This window comes from Puma concolor, chromosome A3 (genome assembly GCF_028749965.1).
Source record: "Puma concolor isolate L17-30 chromosome A3, mPumCon1.1.hap2, whole genome shotgun sequence".
NCBI lineage: Eukaryota > Metazoa > Chordata > Mammalia > Carnivora > Felidae > Puma > Puma concolor.
In genome coordinates this window covers 122,666,533-122,683,814 of record NC_141669.1, presented here as the reverse complement: position 1 = coordinate 122,683,814, position 17,282 = coordinate 122,666,533, and the positions used below count along the sequence as shown (strand labels likewise).

At 41.0% G+C, this 17,282-nt stretch overlaps 1 protein-coding gene across 5 annotated transcripts in view; it reads left to right on the top strand.

Moving 5' to 3' along the window:
- CHD6 (chromodomain helicase DNA binding protein 6) overlaps positions 1 to 17,282 on the top strand; it is a 206,738-nt gene that overhangs the window by 42,915 nt on the left and 146,541 nt on the right. For 3 of the 5 annotated variants that reach the window (XM_086702220.1, XM_086702221.1, XM_086702217.1), the window contains exon 2: positions 13,446 to 13,501. The exons of 1 other annotated variant lie outside the window; for it this stretch is intronic. In XM_086702220.1, coding sequence (XP_086558346.1) covers positions 13,469 to 13,501 — 33 coding nt within the window. In that variant the 5' untranslated portion in view covers positions 13,446 to 13,468. Of the gene's footprint in view, positions 1 to 7,115; positions 7,133 to 8,216; positions 8,370 to 13,445; positions 13,502 to 17,282 lie in introns of those variants that run through there. One more of the 5 variants, XM_086702218.1, reaches the window with a different exon arrangement.

Below are 17,282 nucleotides of genomic sequence, written 5' to 3'. Positions count from 1 at the left end.
ATAATTCCACTTTTATCAGATACAGAAGCAGGGAAACGAATCTATACCGTTAGAAGTCAAGATAGTGGTTACCCTTGGAGAAAAGTAGTAGTGACCAGAAAAGAGCATGGATGAGCCTTTCGTTGTGCTAATAATGTTTTTTGGATGTGGATGCTGGTTACATGGGTGTGTTTGTGCAGATTAGTACTTTTTTTTTTTTTAGTGTGTATTATATACTTTGATAGAAGTTAAAATGTGGTATAGTTTAATTCCAAAAGTAAAAGCTTAAATACAAGATCCTGTCTAGAATAGAGGAAATACAAAATAATACTGGGTAACTCACCCTTTTCTTATTTTTAAAAACTTGCTTGAGGGTTGTACGTCTTAAAATTGAAAAATCTGTCACTGTTCATTCAGCAGAAGTATTTGTTGCCAGACTACCTTTCTTTTCATTTGGGATCAAATTGTTAATGCTGAGGCTGCCGATAGAGTAACTTCCACTTCCTCTTGTTGCCATTCTTCTTACTGATTCTTTGAACAGCAGTTTCTTAGTTTTTTTATGGTGTTTCAGATGCAGTGTAAATAAAATACCACTGTTCTCCTCTGTAAACATTCTCTTTGCTTTAACCTCTGTCATGATGCGCCCTTCTTCTTGTCGCTGCTGACAAATCACCAGATCCTTCTTTCCTGGCTGAGAGATTGGGAGGCCCACAATGGTAACTTTCACATAGGGGTGAATAATGATAGCTGTAGATGGTTGGTTCAGGAATTGGTGGTAGGACAGACTCAGCACGTGGCTTTTAAAACCTCTAAACGAAAGCAGCTTAGTACTGTGGTTTGTTCAGGAGTAGTAACTGGGCACAGAATAGAAGGAATCCACCAGGTTAGGAGCTGAACCTGGATCTAGGAGGTAGATAGGGAATCTGGACAGGAGGCACATTCCCAGAAAGCAAAGGGTGCTAAGAAACTCTGCAATACACTGTGGATAGAATTTAGGGTGAATTTTAAAGTGGGGCTAGTTGTTTAAAGCCCAGTTGTTATTAAATTACAGTGAATGACAGTAATAGACTTGGAATTACCTACTTTTGTGTGCAGAGCTTGAGATCTCCACATTGATAGGATATGAGGTTGTTTTCATGCTTTGAATGGCTGGTAGTACCCTTATCTAATGAGGCTTTGGCCAAGGCGAGAGTTACCACAAACATGTAACACAGAAGGCTGAGAACCTAGAGGGATTCCCTTGCAAAAATTGTTCCCTTGTATTTTTTGACCCTAAGTCATTTGAAGGTGAAGGGAATAAAATAGTGTATGGTGAAACTAGCCTTTCATTTATAAATTCAGGCACGTACTTACAGGTATTCACTGTATCATAGGCCCTGTTCTAGGCATTGAGGACTCAAAGGTGAATCTGATGCAGTCCCTAGGCCCTCTGGGTTATTATTTTGTATTCGTCTCTTTGAGGGCCGCCTTTATCATACTGGTCTGTGACCTACAGCTTTGTCACCAACTCCTTTAGGATTCTCTTGAGCCTTTCAGATCTTATACTTGGATTTCATATCCAGGCAAATGAGTTTCCTGACTTTACTTACTTCATTTTATTACTAGTCTGGGCTCATACTGTCTCACTGATAAAGGGCTTCATTTGCAAATTTAGCATTTTAAAGAAAGGGTACCCATGGATGACCAAAGGTAGGAATCTCATTCTGCACATATACTCCAGGGTGACAGTTTGGAAATTTTCTGTCCTCCAAACTGGTCATCTGTATGTAGAACAATCTGCAGTCACATCACTACAGCTGGTTCTTAGTGCTGATGATGGAAGGGGGCATTGGAATGGGAAGTACAAACATAATATAATATCAGCACAGGATTTTGGGTATTAAGAAGTTTATATTTCAAAATGGTTGTCTTTTGATCTGGAAATCGATACCGTTTGCCAAGTAAACTAAGGCCTTTCTCTGCGGCTTTCTTGCTCATTGTGGTATGATTCTGACATCTCTCAGACCAGTCCTCCTAAAACAGTGCCACTGAGTTGTACTTCCAGGTAAGCCATGATTTAGGTGTGAGAAGTCATTGTAGTTGTTTTAACAATATGTTGTTTGCTAATATGTTAGTGTGAAATAGATGGCTCCATCTATACCAATTTGTAATTAGGTGAACCACACACAGTGTAGATGGTGTTAACAGATTTTAGTCAGTTGGCTTCGACTTGCCTAAGGTGGTTTCTTGACTCTTCTGCTTACTGCTTGCAGTTTCTGCTCTCAGTGTGGTCCCACCAGCTTTGGAGAGCCAGAACATTTTGTTGTCAAGGGATTCCTGATGCCAGCCGCCCACCGCACCATTCGGCCAGGGTTGTCTGTGCTTGCTTTAGCAAGAACTTTTTACATGGGGCTCGTTCACACAACACCTTGCTTTCCGTGGCCCTCCCCCCTCCCCTTGCAGCCTGGTTCTGCATTTATCCCAGCCCTCTCTTCCTTTTAGATTTTGGGGAAGGAGGAGTTGAGAGGGGGAGAGGATTGGAGAATGGTTTCATCTTTTAAAAATTCATAGCTTAAAAAATCCTTTTCAATTCCTTTTAAATGCTTAGACCTAAGGGAAGTGCAGGAGGTGCCAGAGTTGAACAGCTTTTAGGGACTTTAATGGCTGTGGACTCCATCAGGGACAGCCTCCTCCTGGGTTTGCAGCTGGCCATTTTGTGAGGGGTGTGCAGATTAGGTTTCAGGATTTCACCTTAAAGGTGGAACATAAAGGAAATGTGTGTCAGATTCAGAAACCGGCTTTTGTCTTGTCTTTACATAACAGAAAAAAACCTCTTTGGAAACATGTTGACACTTTATTTATTTTGCTTTAAAACAGCAGAGTTGTAGAAGTAGGGGGAAAGCCCATCTTTTTAGTTTTAGGAATTCTGAAAATGTAGGTGATTGGATGTTTTTAGATTATAGCTTGGTTTGCACTTGGGCTGGCTCTTTTGTTTCCTGTAGAATAAAGAGTGCTGAGCCTGGATGATCATAAATATGTGATTTTCTTTTATTATTTATCCCAAAGTACAAACTCTGCTGAGGATTGTCTGTATTATAATTCTGTTAATGTGTTTACTTTGTTTCCCCCGCTGTCTTGGATAGAGCTATCAGATAGACTTTATTCCTTACTATAAATTACTCCAAAACAAATTTACGTAACAATTCAAAATTCAGATAGAAGGCATTATGAAAGTAGATAAAGAATTTAAACAGAATTACTTGCAGTTATCTATCCCTGAAGATTTTATCTATGTTTATCATATGAATTACTTCATGAACTATTTTGCCCTTGTATGTAATGTTATCTGAAGGGTCCATCCATCTTCTCTAAAAATGTGCTTTAACAAGTCTTCTTGAAAGACAGTTTGATCAAGCTGTTTTAATTGCTTCCTCTTCACCCTGTGGATGGATCAAAGTTGTCCTATGCTGTTGCCTGCTTACCTCCCCGCCCCTCCCCTTCATGGACTTTCCTTTTTTCCTTTTCTAGACTATTGTAATTTATCTGTGGAATATCTGTCTAACCTCTGCCTACTCTCTGAGTACCCCAAATAGAACATCTCCAAATCCCGACCTCTCACTTATGCTATTTTCATTTGCCTTTCATTTGCTCAAGGCAGCTCATTGTAGTGCTGAGAGCTGAATTGGAACCCAGAAAATCCAATTCTTGTACTTTGGAATAATTGTGAGCCTTTGGGTCATCAGACTCCTCTGACCCTTAGTTTCCTGTCTTAAGATAAAAGGATTGCATTGCCTGAGCTTTAAATTCCTTCCCCAGTCCTTCAAACTTATGTCCAAAATAGAACTCCATTTCCTTTCCCAACTGGTGGTTTTTGTCCCTGTTCTGCAAATGAAGAAACTGAGACCCAGGGAGATTGAGTCAGTTGTACAAATCATACAACCCTTGTGTTCAGAATTTAGATATCTGCACTCCCTGGTCTCCAGGTGTTCCTGTTCCTCCAAAACAGGCATTAGAGTGTAACGAGTCGAAAGGTCTTGTGTTACTTGGTGAGGCCTCTTGAGAATGAAATTGGTGTGTCATTTGTTAAATCCTTTGTCTTCCCCCAAAGGTTATAGCTTGAATTTTCAGGGCTCTGAACCTTGAGTGGGCTCTGCTGTCACGAGATTGGTTTCTTCAGTCCTGTGTTCACAGATGTGATCATTCCTGATCCGGATCAGTTGACATGAAGGCGTAGGGTCTAATGATAAACAAAAAAGTACCGTCAGGTTTTCCTTTGCAGTGTGATATTTGATACAGCTCTGGTAGTGCCTGGCTGCTTGCTTCTACTACTGCCCTTAATGGTGATTCTTATCAACCAAGTGGATTTTTATCACCAGATTAGGAGTTAAATGCTTTTCTCTGATTGAAGAGAGCATTTTGAGATAAGTTAATGATTCATAGACAACAACACAGGTTTTAAAATGACGTACTTATTATCTGTAGGAGAAAAAATTACACAAAACAGTTTTTTAGCACAATATAGTTAGCTGTGAGTCCAATATTGATTTAATAAATAATGATGATAATAAGTATATTGGGAAGGTAACACTTCCATCTTCCATAACAGGAGGTTACCTGTTTTTATAAATAAAGTTTTATTGGAACACAGCCAGACCCATTCATTTGCATATTGTCTGTGACTGTTTTTGTGCTGTAATGACAGAATTGAATTGTTGCAACAGAGATCATGTGGCTTGAGACCCTAAAATATTTATTATTGGCCTTTTATAAAAATATTTGCCACCTCCTGTTTCACAGGAAGAAGCCAATAGAATAATGTTTAAAATTGGAAGAAAAAAATCTAATAGAGGTATTAGCATTTTTTACAGAAATATAATGGAAAGCAGAAGGAATAGCTTAAGATCAGATGATCACCTCTGGGAAGAGTGAATCAGGGATGGGGATGAGTGGAGTCAGGGGAATACTATTTTTTTTTTTTTTTAGATTTTTAAGTAATCTCTACACCCAACATACATGTTCTACCAACTAGAGCCAGTCAGATGCTCCAGGAATGCTACTTTTTCTGTTAAGCTTTAGGTTATTGAATTCTTGAGCTAAGTACTTGTATTACTTTGAAAAAAGTGTGAATGAAGAATACTGAAAATTTTGGTTGGACTAGGAGAACAGAAAAAACAGGAAAGGAAAAAGATGGAGCCCACCAATTCAGATGAAGAAGACAGGAGCTCAAAGCCTTTTCTGAGCTTTCCCATTTATTCACTCACTCATTCTGTAGATAATCATTCAGAAGTCAAATATCAACCTTGATACACGGCAGAACAGAGTTCCTTCCCAGAGGACACTTAGGCACTTAATAGCCGATGGCACTGCAGACAGGGAAAACGGGAAAAGATGATATCATGGTGATATGGCTACTATAATTTAGTGCTTTTCACAAGATGCTTTCAGGGTTTAGGGAAGTTAGGTTGGACATCCCAGAGAACATGACACCAGAGCTGAGTTTTATAGGATGAGACTGGAGAGGAAGGGCAGTGGAAGGATTTTCCAGATAGGGGCATAGCCTGAACAAAGATCTCAGCAAACAGTGCTGGTTTCAGAACCTGCCAGTGTTCAGTATACTTGGATGAATGGGAGAAAGTAATGTCAGAGCTGGTAGGAGACAAGCCAAGGGCCAGCTTGCCTATGCAGGGCCCTATACTTTGAGGAATTTGTATTTTTTTCCTGAGGACACTACAGAGATAGGATCTGATTTTCTTTACGTTTTAGGAAAATGTACTCTTGGTACAATGAGGGGATGGAATGAGAATAGGGGGCATGAAGAATAAAGGTACTTAAAAGGCTATTTGAAGTACAGAAATGATTTCAAGTACAAAGATAAAGTGGACTGGAGAAGAACCAAGGGATTCGGGAATTTTGAAGGAATTAGGGGAAAGGGCAGGAGTTAAGGATGACCGAATCCAGGGCTGGGTGGCACATTGTGGGACATTAGCCTCTGATGGTGGGGGACATAGGAACAGGTGCGTATGTGTGTAAAAGTAGTATAGAGTTTGATTTTGAAGGAGTTGTGGGTTTTTTGTGCAATCTGTGGAACACCTATTTGGAACTGGCCAGCATGAGATTGGCAGTGTTCGCTTGGAGGTCAGCAGGAGGGCTTGGGTTTGGAAATGGACAGTGGTCATGGTGTAGAGAGATGAAGTCTGGGAACTGAGTAGAGACCTCAGTAAGCCCTGGGGGTAGTAACAGTGTTGAATCCTGGGGACACTGACAGTTAATAAATAGGACTTACAATAGGAGAGGCCTAGGGAAGAAGCTGAGCTTTGGAAGCTTGCAATCGGAGGGAAATCAGCTGAGCACGCCCTCCAAGAAACCAGTGAGAATAGGATTTTAAGAGGAGGAAATGGTTCATGGCTTAAAATGCTGCGAGGAAGTTATAATAGAGGTTAAAAATGTCCATTGGATTTGGCTCCTAGGGAGTCATTGCTAAGAGCAACTGTAGGGAAGTAATATGGGAAGAAGAGAAAATACAGGTTTGTGGGGGATTCGTTAGTGTAGTCACTATTTTAGGATTGGGTTGAACCTGTTTCTTTGTTGAGGAGAAAAGAACTGTAGAAAGAGAAAGGTTTAGTGATAGGAAAGGAAAGGATTCTTCCATTCAGAAAATGTTCATGAAGAGCACCTGTTGTGAGCCTGGTGCTGTTCCAGACTCGGTACAGCATGAACGAAACAGAGCTCACACTTGTGTGCATACGTGCACATGTCTCACAGGTAGTATGTTTGTAATCAAGCAGACATACTATAATGTCAAGTAGTAACAAGTGCCAGAAAGAAAACTAAAGTAAGATAGGAGAATAGAGAGTGGGGACAGGAGTAGGGGTATGTTTTCTATGGGGTGGTTAGGGAGGGCATCAATGACCAGGTAACATTTGAGGAGACCCCTGAACGAAATGAAGAAAGATTAACTGCAAAGTAACCCAGGGTCTGAGGTGGCTGAGAAGTGGGAGAGGATGGATCCCAAGCATTGATGGAAGAGTTAGTTGTCGAGAGAATCGTCTTCCTCTGATGCTGGAGGGAAGCGCATAAGGACAAGCAACATCAGTGGCTGCCACATGGCTAATGTTCACCGTGTGACAGACACTAGAGATTCTCATCCCTTTGAATTCTCCTGAAATCCTCTGAGGTAAGTATTGTCACCATTTTACAGGTGATGAAACCAAACTGGAAGAGGTTTTACCTGGCTAATTGTTATTAGAGCCTGCATTTTCACTGCTTTTTGGCCTTTCACACTCTGCTGTTGTCCTCCTGTAGGTTGCTCCAAGCCTAGCGACAGACAGATAAATTTGCGCAGTTTATGGAGGGTGCGAGAGTGGGGAAGTGAGAAACGGAGGGCTGTCTTGCCCATGGGACCCGACCCTCCGTGGTCCAGAATGTAAGGAATCTTGGGAAGAGGTGTTACGACAGGCGTGTGAGGAAGGTGGCATTCCCCAAGACCTCTCTGCCTTTTTCATTAACTCTCCTCGAGCGAGTATTCCCCATGTTCTGTTCCTCTCCTGTCCTTTCTAAAATCCCCACGCTGTAATAGTGTGGGATTGCCTTATTTGTGCCTGTGGTTGTCAAAGTGGTTCTTCGGAACCATTCTTGAGGTTGAGGGTGGGCATAATTGGATGGTAAAAATACATATTCATTGTGGAAACTTCAAGGTTTATCTGATTTTTTTAAAGTTTATTTATTTATTTGGAGAGACAGAAACAGTGCGAGTGGGGGAGGGGCAGACAGCGAGGGAGACAGAGAATCCCGAGCAGGCTCCGTGCTGTTGGCGCAGAGTGTGACATGAGGCTCGAACGCACGAAACCGTAGGATCATGATCTGAGCCGAAACCAAGAGTTGGATGCTTAACCAACTGAGCCACCCAGGTGCTCCAAGGCTTATCTGATTTTTAAAGTTGCTTCCCTTGTACTCTTTGCCCCAAAGGGCCTGATAATAGTTTGGGGGCTGGGAGCCTGTGAACAGCAAAGGTCCTTGTCCTTCCTGCCATCAGGTGTGCCTTCTGCCGTCCTGGTGAATATAAAGGACTGTGGTAGCAGTCTGCTATATGTGCACTTGTCTGTGTTTGTGAAAACGCATGCTCTTGAAATGAAATAGACCCCTTGGTCTGAGCGCGGATTGTTAGGATGGCAGAATTCTCAAGGTATATATAGTAAATGTAAATAATTTCTGAATGAATAGTGGAATAGCATGTACCTGATGTTTTATTTTTTTTTAAGTGTCTGTAACTCAGCACTGAGGAACTTGGAAATGGCACAGGCACTGTTGCAGAATTTCTGAACTGGAGAGAGAGAGAGAAATAAGAAAAATAAATTTCAAAATGTTACTATTGAAACCTGGCACCGTGTTTTTCTTCATAGAAACGTTGTTAGGTGGGTAAGTGTAAGAGGGAAATGGGAATTTTTATATTGTTTGCTTTTTACATTATTAGCTTATCTTGTGAAGGTAATTAAATCCTACCTTCATACATAAGCACTGAAACACAGGAGGGCAGGAGGCCTGCCAGTTTTCATATAATTCAGAAGTTATACACATTATTTTTGCCCCTGTTGACAAATTTCCTGGTTTGCCCACACAGTTAGGTGGTTCACAGTATGTCTGTATTATCTTTCTAATTAAGTGGTGGTACCCTGAAGTTAGAAGTTACTTGGTTCTTTATTTGAGCCCAAAGGATCTAGTCACAACTTTTGAGTGATGGCAACATAGCAACAGAAGCAGTAAAACCATGTCTAGTATTGTGGAGAAGTACATGTGTTAGGGTCTATCTGGTTATCCATTCCTGCAACATAAAATTTCGCCTTAGGAAAATACTGCTTAGTTTCGTATTTTTTAAACGTGTGCCATAAAAGGTAAAAAAGTAGAGGTAACTTGAGGGAGTGCTTTGTAAATTGATAGATACTATTTGGAGAAATAAAAGTCAGTAAATGCTTATTGGACCCCTGCGTGGTTGACAATGCCTGCCATTTTGTGGAGTGGCAGCAGCCTGGTGTGCGGCAATCCATTAGGGTGCTAGAAATAATTTCATGAAGTTTGTCAAAGCTTGCTTTTAGTGAACTAGAGCAGTTATTCTTATAGTAACATCATTCCCACTCGCTTGGATCTCACACACACATCCTTTCTCTCTTTCATAGGATGGGGTGGGGTTATCTATGCAGCGTGAATATCACTAAAGGTGCCCCTAGTAATATCTTGCGTGTGAACAAATTGGCAGTGGGGAGATTTGGTTTTACCACCTCTTTTCCTACAAGCTTTCACTTTGCTGGGTAATCAAATTCAAGCCATACTTCCCTAGACTTTCCTGCTTGTGCTCATTTGCCTTCTCTGATGTTCTCAGGTCCTATGATGATGCAGGCCCATGGGGTGGTGGGCCTGTGATCTTTATGGCCCTCTCCAGTGCCCAGGCTCCGCTGTGATAGATGTGTTCACACTTCCTACCTCCTCCTTGAGCTTCCTCTATGGCCCAGGTTTATTTCCTACAGGCTTATTTCTTGGGATGTATTCCTTAAAGTGGAATCGGCAGATAAAAGGACTCAACAGTTTATAGACTTAGTGGCACATTGCCTGAGTGCTCTTCAGAAAGTTTGAAGCAATTAGGCAAGTGCCATTAGCAATGATAAGTTGGACCTGTTTTCCACCATGTTCCTGGCAGTGCTGTGGCCTTGCTTCTGTAAGCATGCCAGTTTATGGTACTTAATCGGAAATTGTGTTTTTTGTGATGGCTCTACTGCATTATACTTACTTTTTAGATATTAAAAAATAAATTTTATCATCATTGGTGGGGTTTTCTGTGTTATTTAAATGATCTTCATTTTGTTGGGTAGAATTTTGAGTATGTGTCCGGTTATTGATACTATCCTTTTTTTTTTACTAGCTGGAATTTGTTTTTCCAACTTCTCTCTTCATTTCAGAACATGTAGCCACTTGTAATGGCTCAGAAGGTTGGTTTTCTAGGGCCTGATAGTTTGAAGTAGACAGATAAAGGAGATAAACTTGTACTAACATAATTTACTTAGAATTGGCATTATTCTGTTGAAGATTAGGGGTAAAATTATTTTAACTGTCCCAATTTTGAGCGCTCACTATTTCTCTGGAGTTTATGATGTTCTTTTCCTTTCTTTTCTTTTATTATTTTATTTTATTTATCTTTTAATTCACACCCAAGTTAGTTAGCATATAGTGCAACAATGATTTCAGGAGTAGATTCCTTAATGCCCCTTACCCATTTAGCCCATCCCCCCCAACCCCTCTGCAACCCTCTGTTCTCTGTATTTAAGAGTCTCTTATAGGGGCGCCTGGGTGGCGCAGTCGGTTAAGCGTCCGACTTCAGCCAGGTCCGTGAGTTTGAGCCCCGCGTCGGGCTCTGGGCTGATGGCTCAGAGCCTGGAGCCTGTTTCCGATTCTGTGTCTCCCTCTCTCTCTGCCCCTCTCCCATTCATGCTCTGTCTCTCTCTGTCCCAAAAATAAATAAACGTTGAAAAAAAAAATTAAAAAAAAAAAAAAAAAAAGAGTCTCTTATATTTTGTCCCCCTCCCTGTTATTATATTATTTTTGCTTCCCTTCCCTTATGTTCATCTGTTTTGTATCTTAAATTCCTCATATGAGTGAAGTCCTATGATATTTCTCTTTCTCTGACTAATTTCGCTTAGCATAATACCCTCTAGTTCCAGCCACGTAATTACAAATGGCAAGATTTCATTCTTTATGATTGCCGAGTAATACTCCATATTATATGTATACCACACCTTCTTTATCCATTCGTCCATCAAAGGACATTTGGGCTCTTTCCATACTTTGACTATTGTCAGTAGGGCTGCTATAAACATTGGGGTGCATGTGCCCCTTCAAAACAGCACACCTGTAGTACCTAGTAGTGCAATTGCTGGGTCATAGGGTAGTTCTATTTTTAATTCTTTGAGGAACCTCCATACTGTTTTCCAGAGTGGCTGCACCAGTTTGCATTCCCACCAGCAGTGCAAAAGAGATCCTCTTTCTCCGCATCGTCATCAACATCTGTTGTTGTCTGAGTTGTTCATGTTAGCCATTCTGACAGTGTGAGGTGGTATCTCATTGTGGTTTTGATTTGTATTTCCCTGATGATGAGTGACGTTGAGCATTTTTTCATGTGTCAGTTGGCCATCTGGATGTCTTCTTTGGAGAAGTGTCTCTTCATGTCTTTTGCCCATTTCTTCACTGGATTATTTGTTTTTTTGGGTGTTGAGTTTGATAAGTTCTTTATAGATTTTGGATACTAACCCTTTATTTGATATGTCATTTGCAAATATCTTCTCCCATTCTGTCGGTCGCCTTTTAGTTTTGCTGATTGTTTCCTTTGCTATGCAGAGGCTTTTTATCTTGATGAAGTCCCAGTAGTTCATTTTTGCTTTTGTTTCCCTTGCCTCTGGAGACATGTTGAGTAAGAAGTTGCTGTGGCCGAGGTGAAAGAGGTTTTTGCCTGCTTCTCCTCTAGGGTTTTGATGGCTTCCTGTCTTACATTGAGGTCTTTCATCCATTTTGACTTTTTTTGTGTGTATGGTGTAAGAAAGTGGTCCAGGTTCATTCTTCTGCATGTCGCTGTCCAGTTTTCCCAGCACCACTTGCTGAAGAGACTGTCTTTATTCCATTGGATATTCTTTCCTGCTTTGTCAAAGATTAGTTGGCCATACGTTTGTGGGTCCATTTCTGGGTTCTCTATTCTGTTCCATTGATCTGAGTGTTCTTGTGCCAGTATCATACTGTCTTGATGATTGCAGCTTTGTAATACAGCTTCCAGTCCGGGATTGTGATGCCTCCAGCTTTGGTTTTCTTTTTCAAGATTGTGTTGACTATTTGGGGTCTTTTCTGGTTCCACACAAATTTTAGGATTGTTTGTTCTAGCTCTGTGAAGAATGTGTTATTTTGATATGGGTTGTGGAGTTTACGGTTTTCTTGAAGTGAATACTTGTTCCATCATCATTTACTAACTTGACCTTCCCTTTTCTTGATTTGGCCAATTCTTTCTGCCCTCCTTCTTTTTCCCCTGATTCTGCCCACTTTGCAGCTTGTTAGCAACTTAGATGCTATGCTCATGAGCTTTTTATAGTTCTTCTTACAGAAAACCCCTCTGACTCTTGGAGGAAAAAAACCTAAGTGGACAGACACACACATCACATTCATCTGGATATAAGAAATAATTATGAACATAAGGATAATTATGTGCCTCTGAAATTGTTTCCTGAGGGAGCAGTGTTCTCTAGCTCTGTGAGATGTCCAGGAAATCAAAGTACAAAGTAAACATGAGGTGGTGTCTACATCCGGGCTAGAACTGGAAGCTGAGATTCTAGGATCCCTCCCTTGTTTGTATATGAGGAAGGTGAGCGCTTTAGACTTGGGCCAGTCTACCTTTTAGTGATTCAGGCAGCCCCAAATTTCGGGTTTCTTCAGGTTCTTTCTGGTTCCCACAATGCCCCAATGCACTTCTTGACCTCCAGAGCCAAATTGCTGGGCTCTTATTGCTGTGGTGCTCAAAAGTCACTTATGAGAAAAAGTTCAGTGTCATCATGGGCATCATGGGCACACTCAGTGGAGATGGGGGCTTAAATCTGGGTACAGTAGAATCAGTCATTTAAAATCATACTAAATGTTGGAATGAAACTTATTTTGTCAAGTAATGTATGCACACGGTTTAAAATGTCAAAGTGTACGGGGGGCATGTGATGAAATGCAAGAGTGACCTATCCTGTCTCACACCAGCTTCCCTCTCAGTCCTTCAGGAGAACTGCTTTTAACTCTTTTAGCTCTCTCTTTTACTGTGTATATTTTAATTTTTTGATTTATCAGTAGTAGATATGATTTATTGATTTCCTTCTAGAAGAAATGAGGATAGTTTATTTTTACCCCCTCTCCTCCAATCCTCTTGGTATATTTTATGCCATTATGCCTCATAACATTATTTTATGTCTCTCTTTTAGCTTCTTTTGTAATTTCATATGCTAGCATCTTTTATAACTTATTTTGTCTACAAAGATAGTGTCTTTTTGACTCCACCCATCTGAAGCAATAAATCAGGTAGGCTTAGGACCATACTCTGGGGGCTGGCTGTTGACTGTTGTTACAAGATTGTGAATATTCTGTAGAAGGAAACTCTCTTCTGTATTTTCCTCATGTGTCACAGTTAATCCTGAGATCACCTTAAATGTTTTATTTTGGGGGCACCTGGGTGGCTCAGTCGGTTGAGCCTCCGACTTCATCTCAGGTCTTGATCTCACGGTCCATGAGTTCAAGCCCCGCGTCGGGCTCTGTGCTGACAGCTCAGAGCCTGGAGCCTGTTTCAGATTCTGTGTCTCCCTCCCTCTCTGACCCTCCCCTGTTCATGCTGTCTCTCCCTGTCTCAAAAATAAATAAACGTTAAAAAAAAAAAAATGTTTTATTTTGGGTTTTACCATAATCTTTGGCTTTTTTATGTTTTACAGAAATAAGTAACTTCCTTCAATAGATGATAATGAAAATACAAAAGAAAGAGAAGCAGGTAAGTGATCACATATTTTTTTTAATTAAAATTTTTTTTTTATTTGAGAGATAGAGAGAGAGAGAGAGAGAGAGAGCACAAATAGGGGAGAGGGTTAGCTAGAGAGGGAGAGAGAGAGAATCCCAGGCAGGCCCCACACTCAGCATGGAGGTGGACTTGGGGCTTGGACTCATGAACTGTGAGATCATGACCTCAGCTGAAATCAAGAGTCAGATGCTTAACTGACTGAGCCACCTGGGCACCCCTGTGATCAATTCTTTATAGTTTTTATGTATTCATCATTTTATTTGTTTGGTTAATCTAAAATCTATAAAATTTGTACTCATAATGATGTGTAGAAATTTCCTCCTAGACAAAGTAATAAACTAATTGGAAGGAAGTAAACATCAGCTATTGGGCATTTGGTTTCTTGAAGGGGAGGAGAATTGATAAAAACGTTTATGACCCTGTGTGACCCACCCTGCCAAGATCTTTTCCTTAGTTGGTGCTTCTGTGTTCCAGGTGGTTCCATATTCAAAGGAACCCAGAGACTCCAACCAGTGTGGTTCAGGGAGGTGAGAGGGGGGACCTCCCTCCGTCTCTTGGAAACATGCTACCTCTGATGGGCTATTTTGCTTTTACAGAATTGGAAGATAGCCTGGTAACTGGGAGTATCTGAACCCCTACCCTTCACAGAGACCATATGAAGAGGTTGGGTGGGATCAGCCACTTTGCTCTCTGCTGCTAGAGAGCACTGACTAGTCAGATACAGGGTGACCTAGGGATATGGTTACAAGGATTATTCTCTGTTCTCTCCCAGTGGATAGGTCCTTGTGAAACCAAACCAAAACAAATTGTTTTAGGAAATAATTGACTCATTTGCTGCCAATTCTTAACAGGAAAGCAGTGACTAAACGCTATCCACACACTGATTTCTTTGTATCCCGGCTCTGTAGCGCCATCAGCTGGTAGACAAACACTATAGAGAATGCAGCGCCTTCTGTGAGGAATTTATCCTACTGGTAGACTCAGACAGGTGTCAGATGGGTGAACAAAGGTTTTTGCTGCTGCTTTGTTTATAGAAGCAAAAATGGAAAGGAACCTGCATGTCCATCACAAAGGGGACTATTTAAATCATAGCACATCCATCTAGTAGAATATTATTTTTTTTTTTTTTTTTTTTTTTTTTTTTTTTTTTTTTTTTTTTTCCAACGTTTTTATTTATTTTTGGGACAGAGAGAGACAGAGCATGAACGGGGGAGGGGCAGAGAGAGAGGGAGACACAGAATCGGAAACAGGCTCCAGGCTCCGAGCCATCAGCCCAGAGCCTGACGCGGGGCTCGAACTCACGGACTGTGAGATCGTGACCTGGCTGAAGCCGGACGCCCAACCGACTGCGCCACCCAGGCGCCCCTCTAGTAGAATATTAAAACTTCTGTTAAAAAGAACACATTAGTGAAGAGAACCCCAAGCCTTCAAAACTATTATCATTTATGATACACGGGCAGGTTTATATTTCTTAAAACATTCTGCATATTTAACATCCTTTAAGGTAAGCTTTTATTCAGTAAAAGCACTTTGTGGTTTTTTTTTTTTTTTTTTTTGAGAGACAGAGCATGAGTGGGGGAGGGGCAGAGAGAGAGGGAGACACAGAATCTGAAGCAGGCTCCAGGTTCCGAGCTGTCAGCACAGAGCCCGACACAAGGCTTGAACCCACGAACCGTGAGATCATGACCTGAGCTGAAGTCGGATGCTTATATCCAACTGAGCCACCCAGGCGCCCTTCACTAAAAATACTCTTTACCGAAATTATACCAACATGAATTCAGGTTTCTTTCTCTTGAGATTTTACTGGTTCATATTAAGACCTTAATGTGTCAGCCAGCTATTATGCAGCTTAGGTTAGATGAGTTTTCACTTAGTAGTGTTGATCAACGGGGTGGAATTCATACTTAAAAGTTGGTATTAGCTGTGATAGGGGAGCAAGTGAATTAAGTGGAGCCACTTCCAGGAGGAATCGATCCTGCTTCTCTCAGGTGCAGGTGATAGGCCATGCTGGTGACTAAACTGTGACCAAACTGGTTGCAGAGCACGAAAATAGAAAATTCCCTTCGTGCCAAAGCAATCCATAGGTACCAGCATTGAGCATGTGCATAGAGACAGAGAGGAGGCCCATGTTCTAGAATGAACTTGGGCTTTGATTCTGGTAGATAGAATTGAAACTAGCTACCACTTTGCTGTGTAACTTTGGACAAGTTCACACCTTTTTTCTATCATTTGAGTGGGAGCAATCATATGTGCCTCACAAGGTATTGAATTAAATGGGATAACTCATCAAGTGTTTGCCATTCATTGTGTCAGTGGCAAGGAAATCGTCCAGTAGAATGAGAAAATTAACCACCAAAGTTTGTCCTTTCCCTTAACCATGTTTTTAAAGTGTTAGAAGTAACAGCAGGGCACCTGGCTGGCTCAGTCAGTTAAGCATCTGACTCTTGATTGAAGCTCGGGTCATGATCTTTTGGTTTGTGAGTTCAAGCCCTGCATGTTCCGTGCTGAGAGTGTGGAGCCTCCTTGGGATTCTCTGTCTATCCCCACCCTTCCTCTGCTCATGCATGCATGTGTGCACTCTCTCTCTCAAAATAAATAAACTTAAAAGAAAAAAGAAGTAACACCAAATAAAATGTCCACTCTTTATTTTTAAAAAAAATTTTTTTTTCAACGTTTATTTTATTTTTGGGACAGAGAGAGACAGAGCATGAACGGGGGAGGGGCAGAGAGAGAGGAAGACACAGAATCGGAAACAGGCTCCAGGCTCTGAGCCATCAGCCCAGAGCCTGATGCGGGGCTCGAACTCACGGACCACGAGATCGTGACCTGGCTGAAGTCGGACGCTTAACCGACTGCGCCACCCAGGCGCCCCAAAATGTCCACTCTTTAAAAACCCTCATTCCTATAAATTCTTTTTTCCTCTTCTCTGGAGGAAAATGACATGTAAATACATTCTGTTCTTGAAAATTACTCATTTCCTTGTCCAAAATTTTATCAAGGTAAATTAAACCGAGATGAAAGATTTTGTAAGTTAATCAAAACTTGGTAATAAATAATCATACTACTGTTTAACCAGAAAGGACATAGCAAGAGTAGTGTGCCAAGAACAAAGGGTTTAGAGATTGTACTGCCTAAAGAAGTGTTGCAAGAAAAATAGACTTTTATAATAAAACATTTAAGAATGAGTCATCAGGGGCTATAGTCTTTTATCTATAATCAAAAAATAAACTTTTTTTCCTAAGAAATCTATGTGTATATTTTAATCCCTAAAAAGACTAAGCAATGTTATGCAGAAAAACATCTTGCAAGAGGAATAAAATGTGAATTCTAATCATTGAAAACTTGTAGCACTACTGACGCATAGTGCAGCTAGAAGTACTTTGTGTGTGTGTGTGTGTGTTTTAAGTTTATTTATTTATTTTGAGAGAGACAGAGAAAGTGAATGGGTTGGGGAGGGACAGAGAGAGAGGGAGAGAATTGCAAGCAGGCTCTGCACTGTCAGCACAGAGCACGGTGTGGGGCTTGAACCCACAAATCGTGAGATCATGACCTGAACCAAAACCAAGAGTTGGATGTTTAATCAAAACTGAGCCACTCAGGCACTCCTAAAAGTACTTCTTTGTAAGGGAACAGATCCATTGCTGATGTGAGCAGTGACAAACCTATGGTAAGGAAATACTCATTTGTATTCATCCCAGCTTCCTTGTGTGGTACTGAGAGAAGTACAAAGTATGATAAATAATTATTTGATATA